This window comes from Lepidochelys olivacea (assembly GCF_965140295.1).
Source record: "Lepidochelys olivacea isolate rLepOli2 genome assembly, chromosome: 1".
NCBI classification, from domain to species: Eukaryota; Metazoa; Chordata; order Testudines; family Cheloniidae; genus Lepidochelys; species Lepidochelys olivacea.
In genome coordinates this window covers 246,227,917-246,240,456 of record NC_140411.1, presented here as the reverse complement: position 1 = coordinate 246,240,456, position 12,540 = coordinate 246,227,917, and the positions used below count along the sequence as shown (strand labels likewise).

At 44.9% G+C, this 12,540-nt stretch overlaps 2 protein-coding genes and 1 long non-coding RNA gene across 3 annotated transcripts in view; 1 reads left to right on the top strand and 2 right to left on the bottom strand.

Moving 5' to 3' along the window:
• Nucleotides 1-7,064, bottom strand: part of FGD4 (FYVE, RhoGEF and PH domain containing 4) — a 183,952-nt gene extending 176,888 nt beyond the window's left edge. Inside the window, exon 1 of the mRNA XM_084617712.1 lies at nucleotides 6,787-7,064. Coding sequence (XP_084473838.1) covers nucleotides 6,787-6,940 — 154 coding nt within the window. The 5' untranslated portion in view covers nucleotides 6,941-7,064. The remainder of the gene's footprint in view (nucleotides 1-6,786) is intronic.
• BICD1 (BICD cargo adaptor 1) overlaps nucleotides 1-12,540 on the bottom strand; it is a 398,310-nt gene that overhangs the window by 111,157 nt on the left and 274,613 nt on the right. The window lies entirely within an intron of this gene.
• Nucleotides 7,139-12,540, top strand: part of LOC311514967 — a 38,812-nt gene continuing 33,410 nt past the window's right edge. The window contains exons 1-2 of the long non-coding RNA XR_014710015.1: nucleotides 7,139-7,336; nucleotides 11,793-11,929. This is a non-coding gene — a long non-coding RNA (uncharacterized lncRNA). The remainder of the gene's footprint in view (nucleotides 7,337-11,792; nucleotides 11,930-12,540) is intronic.

Sequence of the window (12,540 nt, the reverse complement as noted above, 5' to 3'; positions counted from 1 at the left end):
CCAAATTTCCAGCATGATTTCCCGTAAAACAATTGCTTGTACATTCTTCAAATTTTTTTGGAGAGAAAATATTTTGAAGAGAACCTCCCCCTGTTCTCCCCAACTTCTTTCTGGATATTACACCTATCAGAATTTGTTGGACAATTCATGTAGAACCAAAAAAGAAAAATCCTGTGCATACCAGGGAAGTCCAATATATGGAAAGCTTTAGGTCACAATTGTCTCCACTGTGTCTAGATACAGTACTGTAATTGCTGTCTGCTTTAACTAATGCTCATTTTTGTTTTCCCTGAACACATCAAATAGCAATCAGATATTCAATCACTACAGTCCAATCAACCGTAACGCAGCGGGTGACTTACACCCAGGAGCAAGGAGAGCGGATGCCCAAAGGTAATTATTCATTTCCACAGGCAGAAAAGAGAATCAGGGCACTGTTTATTTTGTTCAGAGTTCTCAGCCTCTATTTGATTCACTGTTTTAACACAGACATCCCTTAAAGCACTGCACAGCATGTCACTGAAGTCTCCTTTATTTCATCCCCTGCAAAAAGTAACAAATATAAAAAAAGCCCATAAAATATTATTTGAATAATCCCATGAGATCATATCCATTTGACAAGCCAAGGTACAGCAGCAGCAGCGGGAAATCACAGTCTTTTCTGCTCGACTTTGCAAATACCTTCTGCAGCAATACTGTACGGAATGCAGGTCACCTCAGTTCTCTGAAAGAGCAAGACAGGGATATAACACGATACTGCAGCATCTAACACTGCTAACGTGTAAGAGCCTGGCAGGCAATCCTATACCATGGGGAGGTAAGTGGGGCAGAGGTGATCCAGTAATTTTTTATTTAAAGGAAGAGAACCAAAATAAGCACATGCTACGCATAATTGGCCCTCCTCCCCACCAGACCTTAATAAAAAAAACGAAAACAAAAAAAGCACCACATTCAATTTTTAGAGGAAAGAGTTCACATTTATGTATGAAAGGGAAAAAGCCATTGATGACAGTAAACAATCACTGATCTGTGTGCTTTGAGCAACGTCTTGAGTTATCTACACTCAAATGAATCCTCTCAAGTTACCCTACCTTGATTGAGAGTAGCCACACTACAATATTACACTCAGACTGCACAGAGTGACTGGATCAGAAACTGATGGTTCTGTGAACTTGAGCCATAGCCTATGTCCTCTGATAGGCCAGCCAACTCAAATGAAAAGCACCACTACACTTAAATGTTTGCTTGTGTGGTTGGGACTCAAGTTAGGAGCAACACTAGAGTTCTAGCTCAAGTTAACTCTGCAGCGAAGACAAGCCTTTAGCTATGTTCTTCATAATCTGTGATTAACCAGATTTCTACAGGCCAGGGTTTCTCAACACATAGGCTGTGACCCAAAATTAGGTCCCCAGAACATGTCAAAAGGTCCATGGCTCCAGTCCAGTGGGGCTGGCTGGGATTGGCTCCAGGGGGCCAGCTGGGCCTAATTTGCGTGAGTGACGCTGCAAGCCACACGCACCAGGTTGCAACACCCAGAGCACGGAGTCAAGACCGGCCACCTATGTGGGACTGGAACCAGAGAAGCCACCACTGCAGGGTGAGCGTGGACTGGGCTCTGCAAACACCCCCTAGGGCCTGCCACCATACTGGGCATCCCCAAGGTCTGTTTACTGGGTCCTGACAGCCATCAACATTTACAAATGGGTTTTGAGCCCAAAAATATTGAGAACCACTGGTGAAAATCACATGCCCTGCAATTTGCAGCCACCCCTTTAAAATCTCTAAGTTTCCAGTATAATTTTATTCAGCTTTTCATTAAATGTCAACGTCTAATCTTGCCCATATGCTCGTGTTTAGCTGATCGCCATATTTGGGGTCAAGAAGGAATTTTCTTCCAGGGCAGATTGGAAGAGGCCCTGGAGGTTTTTCACCTTCCTCTCTAGCATGCGGCACGGGTCACTTGCTGGAGGATTCTCTGCTCCTTGAAGTCTTTAAACCACGATTTGAGGACTTCAATAGCTCAGACATAGGTGAGAGGTTTTTTGCAGGAGCGGATGAGTGAGATTCTGTGGCCTGCGTTGCGCAGGAGGTTGGACTAGATGATCATAATGGTCTCTTCTGACCTTAGTATCTATGAATTGGCAAATCATTTGTACTGGTCCTTTGGGTAGTCACTTAAGCCAGGTTTCACTTTACTTTTAATATAATCAGATTGGCATTGAACATATCATTATGAGTTACTGTGGCTTAGTTCGTAGCACATTTGTCTAGAAGCTGGAAGGTCTTGTATTAAAAGCCCACATCTGGATTTCACCTTATACTAAATGCTGATGTGCAGTACAATCCTTACGGGGGTGGGGAGGAGGAGAGCTTGACTATTAGAGGAGCTGTTTTTCCGTGCACAACACTGAACTGGAATACTTACTGCTTGTCTATATATATATATATTAGAGAGTCTATGATATGTCTCCCAAAGACTAGATATAACCTACAATGTCCCCTACATGAACAAATTCTGACATCCAGGTCCGCGCAAGAGACGTTAAGTGCACAGTGGTTACTTCAGTTCCTGAGTCTCCTCACTAACCACACACAAAAAGCTTACTAGTTTATGAAGAGCTTTTAAATACCAGCCGATTACAAAAAGTCTAAAATCTGCTCTAATCTCTTCATAGTCTTCCATACAAGCTCATGGGTAGTTTTTCCATTTGTCTGACACCCAGACACAGTACTTCTGATGCTACGAATGTTGTGAGAATGCTCCCGACCCCTTATAGTAACCTAAATAGCTGACATTTTCAAATGCCTAGCATGAGACAAATATTTCAATATTTTTTATGATTCAATGCACACAATACCTGACAGAATGCAGTTAGGTTGGGAGGTTTCCTCAAGGTCCAATGTGCAGTTTATGAAATATAAACTGCACAAGATCTGGCACCCTTCCCATTATGCCAACATCCAGCTTTACAATGCATTAATGTTGTGCCTGAAGGCTAAAGTGTATGTTTTCAGAACAGGAGCTAGTCTGAGTCACTTTTCCCTGGGCAAGATTAAAAGGAGAAAATTTCCCAAGTGATAATGAAAATAAATCAAACTGGCTGTTCATTTAATTGGTGTGGTCTTATGATACAGTCATAGGAAGAACAGACTTCATCTAGGGGCTTACACTGGTGTGGTTGCATAGGTGGCTAACTGCAAGATAGGGTCTAACATCCTTTGTTGCCTTGGGTATGTCAATGTAACCTGTGTCTCCACTTCCCTACCTGTAAATGAAGATGTCCTTAATACAAGGATGTTGTGTGGACTGCATTTGGGAAGTAACCTGAATAGGAAGTGCTCTATATATTTGATGCATTATTATTCTCTCCTTGAATTTTGATATTATTCTTGCTCAAGTAAAAATGTTAGCCCCCCATCACTATTCAGTTTCTCCATTTACTCAGTGCTGCAGTGAACAATGTCCTACGACTGCAACACAGTGTCACCATGGAAAAGGTATAATGCATTCATCTTAACAGCATCACGCATAAGGTGCAGACTGAGGCAGTAGGTTAGAGTAGCAGTTGTATATGGTTCCCTACACCTGTAATTCCCTTTCTGACCTCATTCACCTTGTCTCTGTCCTCTTCTGCTTCAAATTTCTCCCAGTACAAACTTGCTTCTAACACAAGGCTTCTTAACCCACCTCTCCCCACTGAAATGTTGTAATAAGTGAAAACGAAAGACCCACAAACTACAAGAGGAACACTGATCACCACCACTTAGTCACATCGTTCTTGATTCCCATCCCCATCTCAACTTCTCCATGTCTATTTGGAGAGTAGCTCCTTTGGGTAGGGACCTTCCTATTTGGCCACTATAGATGTCACATACAGCCCTTTTAAACGTAAGCATCCCCATAATCATCGAACACTACAAGAAATTAAGAAGAAATTAAAGTTTTTTTATGTAGGATATTACAGCGTATAGGAATCAAGCAGTAATTCTTAAATAGGTTTCAGAGTGGTAGCCATTTTAGTCTGTATCAGAAAAAAAAAACCAACCACGAGTACTTTGGCACCTTAGAGACTAACCAATGTATTTGGGCATGAGCTTCCGTGGGCTAAAACCCACTTCATCACATGCATGCAGTGGAAAATACACTAGGAATATATAGAGATTTTCTCTCTCACACACACACACACACACACACAGAGAACATGAAAAAATGGTTGTTGCCACACCAACTGTAATGAGACAAATTAATTAAGGTGGGCTATTATCAGCAGGAGAAAAAAACCTTTTGTAGTGATAATCAGTGCAGCAGATGAAGTGGACTTTAGCCCATGAAAGCTTATGCCCACATAAATTTGTGTCTCTAAGGTGCCACAAGTACTCCTCGTTTTAATTCTCAAATAGTTTGTGATCTCCCTAGGGGCTCTCATGGTCCTTTATGTTTCAGAAGCTACCAGAGTAGTGGTGTGTGAATGTATAGCAAGGCCTTGCATGTATATAGTCAGTCAGCATGATTACTGTGTTCATGTGTTTCCTTCATACTATGTATGTTGTGTAAGGAACAACTGGTGGGAAGGATGGGATACTAATCCAAGAGTGTAGTGAGAAAGAGGGTAACTGCAGAGGGTTAGTGAAACTGCAAAGGAAACGACAGCCACTGGGACAGAGTTAGCTGCTCATTTGGAGGAGCAGAAGAGTTACTACTCATGTCCTCACCACTACACTATATAATATGAAAACTCCCCTCCCACTACAGAAGCCCTATGGAAAATCCTTCAAGTAAACGGAAAGAGGAGGGTTAAAGGATTTAAAAAAAAAACAAAAACAAAGACACCCAACAATATCCTTCTCTGGTAGCAGTAGCAAGAGCACTAGCATATCATATCAACCTACTCATAAACAACTTCTTAAAATTCCAGCGCAGCCACTGTCACTGATCATGAGTTTTATAAAAAGTTTGTTCGTATGAGGTTCACACGTGCAGGCAAATCTGAGTTGACAGTTTCCCTTTAACACTGCTTTAAATTTAGGGGGTGGCAGCTGGCATTTCAAGCCTGAATGTGTGTCAAACAGCAAATTAATACACGGAGTTTGTTGCTTATCCACGACAGGTGAGTTTTTTCCTTCCTTCCAAGGAGTAGTGCTCTGAAAAGCGAGACATAGTAGAAGTATTACCAAGGATGGAGTCTCATGTTTACTGCTTCTACAGTTTCCATGTCAGATGCGCTCAAAATACAAGAGTCTTTTTTCAACCTGCAAGCCCGGCACGTTCAGACTGGGCTCTCAGAGCCAAGTTGGCTCCCTTCTATCCCCCCAAATCACCACCAGTAATAAAGGTTCTGCAAGCTTAATTGACACCTGTGTAACGCCCCTCCCCCCCCTTAACTGCACAGGTGTGACTGATGGAAATTTAATAAATAAGCCTATTCAGGAGGCATGAGATGAAATAGAATCCCCAGATCATTTTGATATAGCTATGTTGGCTCTGCAGAGATAACAGAGAATCCAATAAAAAATTGTCACTAGAAAGTCAGACAGCGCTGAATGCACACATGGAGCATATCTGTGTAGTATGATGGTGCTATTTTTTTCCATAGTCTTTTCTCAGTTCCACTCCAGACACTTTTGCACAGACTCACTAACCCGGACCTGCACACACTTGGCCCAGACAACTCAATTTTGAACCTCAAAAATTAGTTCTTGCAGAAACAAGCACTTTGGGGGAGGGGGGTTGAAGGGGGAGAAACACTTAAGATTTTTTTTTACCCCAAAGAGAATTTTAAAAGCAAACAAAACATCCTTATGCCAACGATTGAGACGTCCAGAGAGAAAATACCTAATCTACTTTCATTGCCCGAACAGAGCAAAACACCACCAAAACCAGAGTAAAAAGTTATTAACACCCAACAGTGTTAGTTATGACATGATAGAAACATTTAAAGATATTATTGTATTAGGTTATTGACCCAATGGCCAAAATTCCAGCTTCACCAGGAGGGATGCATTAGTCCCTGTAAAGTCAGAGCCATTTTGAAGTCTTGCTATTCGGCAAAAGATGCTTTTGCTTGTGTGTTTCCATTTTTATTAGTTATTGGTACTACCCTAGCCCAGTGGTTCTCAAACTTTTGTACTGGTGACTCCTTTTACAGAGGAAGACTGAATGTGACCCCCTCACCTTATAAATTAAAAACACTTTTTAATATATTTAACACCATGATAAATGCTGAATGCAAAGCAGGGTTTTGGGGTGCAAGCTGACTGCTCTCAACCCCTCCATATCGAATAACCTCACAACCCCCAGTTTGAGAACCCCTGGCCTAGCCCTTTGGAGTCCTAGTCTTGAACCCCATTGTGCTAGGCACTGTACAAACAGAATAAAAAGGCCCTGCCCCAAACTGCTTGCCATCAAGGAGACATTCCAAACCTGAGAGAAGGGGGGTGGGGGGGGAGGGAATATCTTTTCCTGGACCAGCTTCTACTGAGGAGAGAGGCAAGCTTTGGCGCCAGACCTGAAGAGCTCTGTGTGAACTGGAACGCTTTGGTCGCTCACCAACAGCGGTCGGTCCCGCAGGAGAGGTTACCTCACTCCCCACCCCCTTGTCTAGTCTCCTGGGCCCCACACCGCCACTCCAAAGCGTACGCAGTTTGACAGGCTCCCCCGCGCTCAGGCAGCCGGTGCGGACGGAGACCCCGGGCCGGAGAGCGGAGGCGGCCGGGCGGGCTGGCCAGGCTCAGCGCCGGGGGGGGGGGGGGGGGGAAGAAAACCGGGAGGCGCGCGCGGGTTGTTACCTGCTGCTTCCTCCCGAGCCTCCTCTCCCGGCGGCGGGCGGAACCTGCCTCCTGCAGCGGGGGCAGCAAAGACCAGGGCCGAGCTGCGCAGGGTCGGGCTGGATTTCCTCCGGATCGCCATGCGCCTGAAGTTAGCGCTCTCCGCTCTGCTCATCCTGCCGGGGCCCGGAGGCGGCAGCTGGCGCGCCCTAGCTGCTCAGCGCTCCGGACACAGCGGGGCTCGCATCGCACCGGCTCGCGCAGAGGGGCTGCGGCTGCGGCGGCGGCTGCTGCTGCTGCCCGGGCGCGGGGCTCGGTGCCGACGGCGCCTCCCCCGCCCGCCCGCCCGCCCGCAGAGAAGAGCCGCCAAGCTGCGGCTCAGCAGCCCTGGAGCGCTGCGGAGGCCGGGCTGGAAGGAAGCCAGCGGCGCTGGGACCCTCCCCAGCAAAGCCCGCCCCGTCCCTGCACTGCAGCTCCCGCTGGCCTTGGACCCCAGGCGCCCCCTGCACCAGCCCCGGTGGCGCCGCCCTGCCCAGGCTTTGTAACTCCTCCTCCCTCCTGCACCTGTCAGGTGAGTCCTGCCTGCGCTCAGCGCCCTCCCCCTGGGAGGCAATCAACCCGCTTCCACCCACCCCGCTATGGAAACTCTGCAGCTCCTCCCCCTCCGCCAGCAACTTGTCGGCAGCCCCGCTTGCCCCCTCCCGCGTCCGACACACCCCGCACGTCGGATCCTCCCCACCCCCAACTTTTGGATGCACTCAGGCAACTGCCAGTCTCTCAGTACCTGCCTTGAACTCTCCGCCCCCTTCTCCTTTCCCGCAGCACTAGCCCAGTGTTTCTGCAGCTGCCGTGCCACCTGCCCCCACACACGGCACGCACCCTGCTCAGGTAAAACCTTTGATCCTCCAGCTGGTAAACACAAGTGCCCTTGATTTGCTGTCAGCTAACTTCCAGACTCCGCTAGTCTCCAAACCTCCCCTCCGCTAGCGCACCAAGAGGCAAAAAGACAAATGCCTCCTTCCTCCCGGCTACAACTCCGCAAAGCTCCCACCCGCAGGACGGAGAAGCAGGGGCAGGAGCTTGTATCGGCTTCCGTTCCTCCTGATTTATCTTCTGCTTCCTGGACTTGCCTGTTCCTCTCTCTCTGCTGATGCGATGGCTTCGCTAGAGAGCACAGAATAAGCATGAATGAACATGCAGGTACCCACACGCTAGCATTCAGTGGATTGGGAAGCTCTCAGACCATTTGAAACCTATCCGATATATTTTTCAGAGTAGCAGCCGTGTTAGTCTGTATTCGCAAAAAGAAAAGGAGTACTTGTGGCACCTTAGAGACTAACCAATTTATTTGAGCATGAGCTTTCCTGAGCGACAGCTATTGAGAGTCTGGGTAATCAAGCCTCCTGGTGAGAACAGATAGATCCCTGCCTGGGGGAGCTCAAAGAAGCCCTGGCAAGTGAGAAGAAATAATGACCAATTTGCTCCAGCAGACCCCTTAGGCAGCAGGGAGAGGCAAATGGAGGAGTTCTCCCATACCCAAGGATTCCAATCCTCTCCCCACCTTTCCATCCCCAAACAGATCCTTCTCACCAGGCAGACTCTGCTTTCCCCACAAACTGCCTTCGCCCCCTCACCACTTATTTCTGATGCCACTCCTTCAAAGATTTCTCCATGTCTATTAGAAATGAGCCTTACCAGGTCACCCCACCAGATATTTTTATATATTTGTTTATAATTTGTATTAATTTGTCCAAATACAGCAACCAAACTACCAGATTCATCATAGTATCCAAAGTAAATGAAGAAGGTTAGGATAAAGGGAGTGAAGGGGAAGTGACATATCTATCTTCAGGGTCTACATTCATCATAGATCTCTCAAAAGTCACCCCAAATTGCTTTGAATGTTTCAGGCATTCCCTTTCTGTGGAGAGCCCATCTGGGTCAGCTGTATCACTGAGCCAGGCATCAGTATTTGGTGGGGATTGACTTTTCCATTTTTGCAGGATTATTTTTTTAGTGACCAAAGCTGCATGTTGGCCCTATGCTGCCTTGTTAGCAGGTAACTTCCAGGTATCAGGAATATATCCAAGAATTAATTTTTTTCTCTTAACTTGAGATATACATTCCCATTTAAACAACTATACAAATATACATTAGTACCCTTTACTGGAAATGTGTATGTTTGCTTATGGAAAATATGCAGAGCATAGTGCTGATAGAACAAAGTGTTGCTTGAGTAATTTGAAATGAGGTGTGTGTGAGACTGTCACATGCTCAGATAACACAATAATAGCGGCCACATAAAAATCTAGACTGTAATCTCTGTCAGGGATGACTCAGCAGTATCCAGAGAGGGAGTGCCTCCACTGGAATAAGGAAAGTCACCCTAGTATCCCGTCTAGCTATATGTGCAATTTTAATAAGGGATCCTAAGGGCACATCAAACACCTCACTGTGTATAAGCCAGTCATTGCTCTACCCTAAATTTTCCAAAGAAACTGGCGATTTGTTTGGATCCCAGCTCAGTACTTTACAGGGGTGTGATTTTTAAGATCCAGAGGTCTGAAAATCAACCCCCATTAAGGTATCTCAAAGTTTGAAAAAAACAAATCAAAGCTTGTCCCAGTTAAAAAAACAAAACCACAGCCAACACTTCAGGAACTAAAATAAAAATGACCACTGTAAGGGTTGCAGTTTGTTTAAGAAATCTCTGTGTGGAGCATGGAAAAGCTTGCTGCCCAAAAACTGAGATACCCCAAATCGCTGGCCACTTTTCAATATTTAAATCCTTATGTTGCAGCAATACCAAATAGGATAATTCTTGTAATTCTTTAATATCAAGTTTTACAAATTCTTACAGCACAAAGATCCTTTTCCTTCACCCTGTGGGGACTGCAGATTTGTAGGCTAATCATTATGTCAGAGCATTTGTTTGACTGGCAGGCCAGTGAGTTTCCTACAACTTAATATCAGGCCTGTTGGGTGTCTCTTATTTTAAAAAAAAAATTATTTCATAAATATTTATTTTTGGGGACTGACAATCCCAAGCAATATATAGTAAAACCAAAATGGAATCCTCCGTGTACAAAATCCATAGTCAAATATGTAGCCAGCCAAGCCAAATCCTGCTGAGAGATTTGGGTGCCACATTGGTCATATATTCTGACCTTTGAACAGAATGCTGTGGAACCAACAATCTGACCAGCCAAGGGGAAATATACAGAGTAAAAGTAGATATATCAAAAAATAGATTAGATCAGGGTTTCTCAAACTTCTTTGCACCATGATCCCCTTCTAAGAACAAAAATTACTACAGGACCCCAGGAGGGGGGACTGAAGCCTGAGCCTGCCCAAGCTCTGCCACCTGGAGGGAAGGGGGGGCGCAAAGCCAAAGCCCCACCTCCCCAGGCTGGGGGGCCAAGGCTGAAGCCCAAAGGCTTCAGCCCCAGGCAGGGGGCCTGTAACCTGAGCCCTGCCACCCAGGGCTGAAGCCCTCAGGCTTGGGCTTTGGCCCTGAGCTCCAGCAAGTCTAAGCCAGCCCTGGCGACCCCATTAAAACAGTGTTGTGACCCACTTTGGGGTCTCAACTCACAGTTTGAGAACTGCTGGACTAGATTTACTGATCAGACCAAACATCTTTGATCTCATGCACTCTGTTGCACATTCCTTATGAAAAACCTCTGATGGCAGCAGAAGTCCTCCACACAGGGTATCTGCAGGGTAGGCCTTTGAGAGCCATGCAAGTAGAAAGATATTTTATATACATATCAGTTAAATCAGAAAGCAATGCAAAATCTAGCAGTTGAGGATGGTGTGTGAAACCGAGACATATGCTGGTGGACTTCAGGTTCTTGAATTAGTGAATAGCAGACAGTGACCGTGACCTCAATCCTCAACGCCACTTAATAGCAGATGGGCTCAGTTCAGGAGGGGAGAAGTTGCAGCTCCCTGATCCTGGGACTGGACAGGGGCTAGAGTGGCCCAGTGCAGTTAAAAGCAGGGGAACGGGTGGGAGACAGCACTAATGGAGCTATGCTGACTTGGGAGTTGAACCAATTACACCACCATGTGTGAGTAGTGCAAGAGAATGAAAATAGCTTAATCTAAGTGTGAAAAAGGGTTGTAGCATCTGTGGTAGGAATCATGAGTCAAAAATCATAGGCGCATCATGCTTCTCTCTTCATTGATGAGTACCACACAGTACTGCAACCCCGACAGCATAATATTGCCACACATAACTGTCATGTCAAACCACATAATCCACTGTTTAAAGTATCCTATTTGTGTAATATTGAGGCACTGAAAGGTGAGGAGACAACTGTTGGGACAAAAATCTATGCTAGTCCCTCATATTCCAAGGTTCAAAATGCCACACTGCTCCTAATGCTTTAGCTAGATTTCCTATTTCATACTGTTTGACCATGTTTGTGGGGTGTGACAAGTACCATCTTGAATAATCCAATGTGAAATAATCTCTCTTGTTAGCCTTTGGACTCTGTATTACAACATCAGCAGAAATGTGGTTTACATATTGCCAAATTCAGAACCTTGTGCACTGTCAGGTATATACAAGAATGATTAGCAAGTGCAGTTATGCTTTGAAGGTGGACTGAGACTCCTTGAATGATGGAGGATAAAAGTTTGAATAAAGCCCCAGGGATGTGGCTTGGTTTGCAGTATAGTTAGCAGTCCTTGCCATGACTAAGAATTCCAGGCCAGGAATTAGGTAGATCCTGTGTGATGACATTAAAAAGAAGTGGCTGTTAGGGACCTGGAGAACTATAGGGTCTAGTCAGAGTCCAGCAACCTTAACAAAGAATCATCATTATATTCATCACAACCAATTCCTCTCTTCTTTACCACAAGGAAGACTACAGGTTGAATGCTGACTGTTGCAATGCTGTGCTTGTTTTTTTACTACATGTATGCACACAATTGAAGCACATCATCTCGATGAAGCATTCCTGCCCTCATAGCACATTGGTCTCTACTGCTGTTTTCATCTTAAACACATTTTTCTTCCACAGAGTCGCATCTGGTCCATTCTGTTCATATGGTTATGCTTTACTGAAATCGTGTTGAGAAAGACTGTACTGATTACTCCATATTGTTATTGAAAGATTTCTGCTTGGAGGAAGTAATTATTGCTAATCAGTTTGACTAGGTAAGACTTGCAGGATGGCACTCTCATTTATCAAAGTTCCATATTCGTTTTAAAAGTCTCCGAATATTCTTCATCATCACTCCCAGTTTAATGAAGTCCCATCCCCAATTAAATCTGACATGTAGATACCATCAATGCATTTGTCTTTGATACAGATTAACTTCAGGTGAAGGCAAACTTTCACAGAGTCATGTTCATAAATTGGAACAGAAGGAGAGAATCCTAAATTAGGGAAAATACCATCCCCCAGCCCCCTTTCTGCTCCTTTTGCAATGAGAGCTAGCAGCAACTCCAAAAGCAAAGATTTTTTAAAACGATTAGTGATTTTGGATGCACAATTTGAGACAAAGGGGTCTGATTTTCAGACAGTGGGTGCTCAGCACATTATGAAAATTAGGGCCTGTTAGTGGGATCTCAAGTTAAACACCTAAAATCACTAGCCACTTTTCATAATTATGGCCAAATCTTTAGCTTTATGTCAGATCACAGCCTGGAATCAGGTGGACTTCACTATTAGAAAGTTTGTGTTAATACTAGGGCTGTCAATTAATCGGTTAACTCAAAGATTAACTCAAAAAAATTAACTGATTAAAAAAATTAATCGCGATTAA